The 6,264-nt window shown below is 43.5% G+C and overlaps 1 protein-coding gene across 4 annotated transcripts in view; it reads left to right on the forward strand.

Annotated features, from left to right (window-relative positions):
• Positions 1–3,307: 3,307 nt before the first annotated feature.
• The window catches only part of Tac1 (tachykinin precursor 1), an 8,032-nt gene continuing 5,075 nt past the window's right edge, over positions 3,308–6,264 (forward strand). Inside the window, exons 1-5 of one of the 4 annotated variants that reach the window (XM_028755953.1) lie at positions 3,308–3,401; positions 3,840–3,971; positions 4,789–4,885; positions 5,314–5,358; positions 5,869–5,892. In XM_028755953.1, the coding sequence (XP_028611786.1) occupies positions 3,849–3,971; positions 4,789–4,885; positions 5,314–5,358; positions 5,869–5,892 (289 nt within the window). In that variant the 5' untranslated portion in view covers positions 3,308–3,401; positions 3,840–3,848. The remainder of the gene's footprint in view (positions 3,402–3,839; positions 3,972–4,788; positions 4,886–5,313; positions 5,359–5,868; positions 5,893–6,264) is intronic. The other 3 variants (XM_028755955.1, XM_028755954.1, XM_028755956.1) reach the window with 3 other exon arrangements.

Consider the following 6,264-nt stretch of genomic DNA (forward strand, 5'->3'; position numbering starts at 1 on the left):
AGCTTAAAAGTGATGTATGTTCAGTCACAGGAACATGGGCAATAACATCATTTGGTTTCCTTTTATGATATATAATTATTTTTATTTTTTGTGTATAAATGCTTTTGCATGCATTTGTGTGGACCATGTGCATTCAGTGCTCAAAAAGGACAGAAGAGGGCAGCAGATCCTCTGGAACTAGAATTACAGATGATTGCCAGCTACCACATGGGTGCTAGGAACTAAACTTTTGCCAGAGCAACAAGTGCTTTTAACCACTGAGCTATCTGCCCAGCCCTTCTTTATAACTTTCTCCAGGTGATTAATTGGCAAATACGGAAATATGACACATTGATACTTTGTTTAGCCCTCTTGAACTCATGAACTTAATGTGCATGAGGAACGCTTGCATTTTATTAAGATTTATATTATAAAGACCTAATGTTCTAGGAAATGCAGTAGTTAGTAATACAACTATATTCAGTCCTGATATGTTCAAGGAAAAAAATGAGTCAGAAATTATATGAAATTACTAAGAAAATTAAGGAGTATTTAATGAATGTCATGGGCAAAATTGGAAATGATTTAGGTACTAGTACTGACTAGCCTTTGGCTAAGATCTTGGAGCAGTTAGTATCACAACTATTTGGACACATTCAAGAGGATGTGATTGGGTCAAAAAAACAGGAAACAGCCCTGAGTGAGAGCTTGGCTGCTTTATATAACAATTTAATTATACAAGAATTAAGCAGAAACCCCACAAAAACTATGCCAACCTCTTTCAAAGACGGAACCCCCAATGACTGCTGTACCAACACTAGAACATCTTCATTAGATGCCTCACCATCTATCAACAGGGCCACATTGATGACTAAGTGTCTACTCCATGAACCAAGGGGAACAAGCACATTCAGTTTCCAGCAAAAAGAAAATGTTTATCAGAAGAAAGAAAAGGAAAAACAAGGTCTGAAGTGACAGTCCTTTAAGTATATTATTGTTAAAGATTAACATACATATATCATGAGATTTGAGATTAAAGACTGTTTTAGAGTCATATTATACAACTGGAAGGTTAAATTAAAGACAATTCCTAAATTTGACAGCAAAATGAGCAAATAAGGTTTGGCAGCATAATGACTTACAGACATTTTAAAAACAATTTTTAAGTGAGGTAACTTAACTGAACATACCTATAGTGATATGCCCCTAGAGTCTAAAAAAACCGCAAACAAAAACTATTGTCTATTCCCAACATGATGCTGTTGGTCATGTTAACAATTGTGTGATTGGCCATGTTAATGGTGTGACTGGCAAGTGGGAATTTTGGTATTAAAAACGTTGTAAAATACACAAGGTTAAAAAAAGACTATGATCTGATTTATTCAGGAAGTACCCACATATTCATGATTTTATACACTGCACACACACAGCACATGAACACATGTTTAAACATACTCACATACATGGAATACATACACACTGACACATCCATATTCTCCCTCCCCACCCCCGCCTCCAGCTCTATGCATTGGAATAACCTTGAAGCAAGGAATTTGACATCAATGTATGCCCAGGTTATGCTCTCTAATTATCATGTACAACTCAATGAAAATGAAGGCTCCTTAGAAGAAGACTTGGAGTCTCAGGTAGGAAACAGATCAAAACCAAGGGGACCATCAATTCCTACTGAAGGCATATCAAAAGCCTTGGAGGGATCTTCAGCTAGCCAGGAATGAATATGCTGAGCATCAGTTAATGAGTCTCTGCCTTGTATTGAAATGCTTATATTGTATATGCTTAAAACGATGACATCCTAGTCTTAAAAAAGAGGTCATACTTCAAAAATGCTAAATTAGCGATTTTTAAAGTTGATAGAAGGAAGAAATCGAGGATTTATCTCATATTTCCTGAATTATGTATCAGAATAACTACATAGTACATGAGAAAATATTTTCTATGTAAGTGGAAGCATGAAATTTACAAATTGTTTTAGGCGAATGACTCTACATTTGTGGTCACGATTTCTCCTTTTAAAAGTTTTGAAAACAAAAATAGAATGTTCAGATTATGAAATCCATCTGAATGTCTACGTTCAAGATTAAAACAATAAACATTGGAGGCAAACATCAGTTTGGCTTGCAAACACTTCTTTCCTCTTCATATTATACTAAAACATAGTAGGAAACAATGATTCCCGAAAGAAAACAACTATCCGAAAGACTGCATCACTCTGGGTGTGCTGGTACACACCTGTAGTTCCAGTACCGAGTAAGCTGAGTCAGGAGGATACCCAATTTGAAGCCACATAATGAGACCTAGTCCAAAAAGTAAAAACAAACAATGGCAGCATCATTTACTTCGTCAAAGGATGGAAAAAAATGTTATACAGCTGGAACAGAAGGTAAAACCATGGTTTGCTAATGACTTCTGTCTCTGACAGATCTGCAGAGCCACCCCCACCCCACCCCTGTGGTAACAAAGGTAAGCATACAGCCTTTGTCGTCCTCCAACAAAGACTAAAGAGGGGAGGCACAATTACCCTCTTCTGACCCAGTCTGCCTTTTGGGTGTGACAAGAAGGAAGCTTCAGGGGAACAAAGATGTCCTTGAATGGCTGATGGGTAAGTTTTATATGCGACAGCAGGTTTAACTTCCTCTATTCTCTAAATATAAAACAAATCTGCTTTCATCCTCTGAAACACAAGACTGAAACCCCTTTACAGTGCTAGAAAAATGGAAGAGTATTTTGACTGATTTAGGGAGGGAGGGCTGTTCCAGTCATAGATGCAACACCTCACAAACCTTTAAGACACATAAAGGTAGAAATGGAAGGAAAATCCTCGCTTGCTTCATCCCACTGAAGTGCTTGCTAGTGGCATCGTGTCATTTCGCAAGGTTTTAGTGCTGAAGTTATTTGGCTGTCCTCAAAGCGCAAGATTCCCTGACGCCTCTGGAGAGAAAAGTTCCCGAAGTCCGAGGCATGAGTCACTTCGCTCAGTTTTGATGAGTAATCTCAGGTGTCACTGAACCTTGTTCGGAAGAAGAGGGGAGGGGGGCGACAGATTTGCAGACGGAAGAAAACAGTCTCTCTGGATTGGATGGCGAGACCTCGACTTCCCTAAAATTGCGTCATTTCGAACCCAATTTGGTCCAGATGTTATGGACTCCGACGGGTTACCGTCTCGGAAAGTCTCCATCACGCAAGCAAAAGGCGAGGGGGCGGCTAATTAAATATTGAGCAGAAAGTCGCGTGGGGAGAGTGTCACGTGGCTTTCCAGGCTCGTCACGCCTGAGATAAATACCGTGAAGCAGGAGCAGGGACTAGAGCGCACTCCGACCTGCTCCACTCCAGCAACGCGGCCAAGGAGAGCGAGGAGCGCCCAGCAAGTGCGCACCTGCGGAGCATCCCGCAGCCTGACGGCAGTGAGTACCACTCTTGGCAGCCAGCTGAGGCTGCCTGGGGCCCTTCGTGCCTTGGTCCGAGGTGGCCTCCACCCTGGCTTTGCTCCCGCTGCATCCTCAGGCTGGGACAGAAATTATGCAAATACCAACGCCTCTCTTTGTCTGCCACCTGCAGAACCTTCAGGCTTGAGAGTGTGGGTCAGTGGGTAGGGGACGTTGAGACTCAAGGAGAGGAGGGTTTGAGGCTCTTTGGCTCATCAGTAGCCTTCTTAAAAGGTTTGGAGAAATGTTCGACCTGGTGGGGTTTGGGTTTTGTGTTTATTTTAATCTTAGTTTAGCGGGACCTGTTCTTCCTTGTGGCACTGAAATTCAGCTGCCCCTAACTCTTGGGTGGCCACCGCCTGCCTACATTTGTATAATGTCTCTTTCTCCCTTTCCTCTGTCTCCTACTCTCTCCAGAAATCCAACATGAAAATCCTCGTGGCAGTGGCGGTCTTTTTTCTCGTTTCCACTCAACTGTTTGCAGAGGAAATCGGTGCCAACGATGATCTAAATTATTGGTCCGACTGGTCTGACAGTGAACAAATCAAGGTGAGACCCAACCGGGAGTGGGAGCTGTTGCCTTCCTCTTGCGGTAGCACCCTGACTAGCCCAGCTCGAGCCAGAGTGGCACACTGTATTGTAAAGGGCGTCATCCCCCCACCCCACCCCCGACAAGGCTTATTGCCCAGAACTAAGTTTCTTCCCTGAGGGAGGGCGACGTCGGGAGCTCAGTGTCTCCCTACAGAAGAGGCGATCTCTCTCTCTTTCCCTCTCTCTCTCTCTCTCTCTCTCTCTCTCTCTCTCTCTCTCTCTCTCCCTCCCTCCCTCCCTCCCTCTCTCTCTCTTTTCATTCAGCCAGGTCCTCGCCAAACTGGAAACCCATTAGGTTTTAATCCCTACTTAACTTACAGGATCTTGGGGCGGGGGTGGGGGGGAGGTCTTTGGTCAAACTGAGCTGCCAAAGCATTTGGAGACGCTGGGCAGAGAAGCGAATCAGCCAATGGGGGCACAAAAGGGATTTTAGTGAGCTGAGGGGGTCTCAGTGGCGAAACTAACTCCGTAATCCGGTATTCAGTGCTCCAAGGTTCCCTTTATATCGTTCTTGGCTATTGGCTTCAAGGAGCGCGCCTTTGGGAACTGATGAAAGTTGCGCAGTGTCAGGAGCCTTGGGTAGACTTTGGGGAGAAGAAAATCCAAGGCGGAGCCAGATGGAGAAAGTGCTGCATAGATTCTAGTATGTCTGGGACTCCTGCGAGCCCACCCGCTTCTGGTCTCAGCGGGATTTGTGGCTCTGGAGAAAGCTCAGGCGCACCATGAAAGTGGTCCTGGTTCACTTAAGTTGTCTACTCGCGGGTTTGTCCCCCAGGAGGCAATGCCGGAGCCCTTTGAGCATCTTCTGCAGAGAATCGCCCGAAGACCCAAGCCTCAGCAGTTCTTTGGATTAATGGGCAAACGGGATGCTGGTGAGATGAGCAGTAGTCACTAGAACTATCAGGCTACCTGGTCGGCATGCTTGCTTCTTCCTGGAGCACCCAAGTGTTCCTTATACTGAGAGTATAAATAAGTCTTTGATCTGCACTTCACTAACATTTGCACTAGCTCGCGGCTGGGGAGGGGGGACTGATGGGGGAGGGGGCATCCATTTCCCTTGCTTCACAACACCGGTGACCCAAATTGGAAACTAACCTTACCTAAACACTCCTCTGACTAAAGATCCAAATGACAAAGGTCTGCAGATATGCTAATGGTCCAGGCTCAGGTAAAAGATGTTTTCTTGGGTTAGATTTGGCTACCCCTTTGCTACAGTGATAGAAATTCCCATTGCCTTGAGTTGATGGCACAGTAGTCAGTGGAGCATGTGAAGAGTTAATGTCGATTCATCTCTTGTCAGATTCCTCAATTGAAAAACAAGTGGCCCTGTTAAAGGCTCTTTATGGTAAACATCCCTATAAATCTTTATTTTACTATTGTGAATGATCACGTAAAAAAGTATTTTATGGTGGAAATACTAGATCTTGCAATTATGCCTAATTAAAAAGTATGCGTGCATGTGTGGGGTGTGTGGGGTGTGTGTGTGCGTGTGTGCATGTATGTGTGGGGGCATGTGCGTGCGTGTGTGTGTGTGTGTGTGTGCGTGTTAAGCTCCTACACATTCAAGTGGGTAACCAACTTTGATGTCAGTACATTATATTGCTTTACTATTATTAACAGACCTCAAGAGTCCCACGGTTCTGCCTTTCTGCTTTCCCATGGGTTTCTGCCCATGGCTCATATTTGGCTTTTATTGGTAATTCGGTTAGCATTCATCTACTTTACTCCTCAGGATGGCACATAAATAAGAAGTGTCAAATATTTTGAAAATCAACTCCTTACATTCTCTGTGAAAGATAAAGTAGCTTTTAAAAAGAAACCCGTGTGTCTGCTAACTGGCTCTCTTCTCTTCTAGGACATGGCCAGATCTCTCACAAAAGTAAGCTCACACTCATTTTGACAGTTATCAAATGCTAATGTCAGTGATGTTGAATGTTGCTTCCTGTGTTACCTTTGGCAGCACAACACAGAGCCCGATAGTTTTAATTAAGACAGTGTAAGAAAGAAGACGTATGCAGAGTGTGATCTGCTCACTGTGACTGAACTCTGTAGTGCGGGCAGATTACCACATCAAAGTGCACATTATATTTGAAAAGGAAAAAAAGAATTAAGAGTTGTAATTTTTTTTAGTTTTAGAATTTCTACTCTAGGCTTAAAATTCATCACGAGCACTCATCTCTGACACCTCGCCCTATAAATAGTACGAGAGAGAGAGAGAGAGAGAGAGAGAGAGAGAGAGAGAGAGAGAGAG

Source organism: Grammomys surdaster, unplaced genomic scaffold, assembly GCF_004785775.1.
Source record: "Grammomys surdaster isolate TR1022 unplaced genomic scaffold, NIH_TR_1.0 126091, whole genome shotgun sequence".
Lineage (NCBI taxonomy): Eukaryota > Metazoa > Chordata > Mammalia > Rodentia > Muridae > Grammomys > Grammomys surdaster.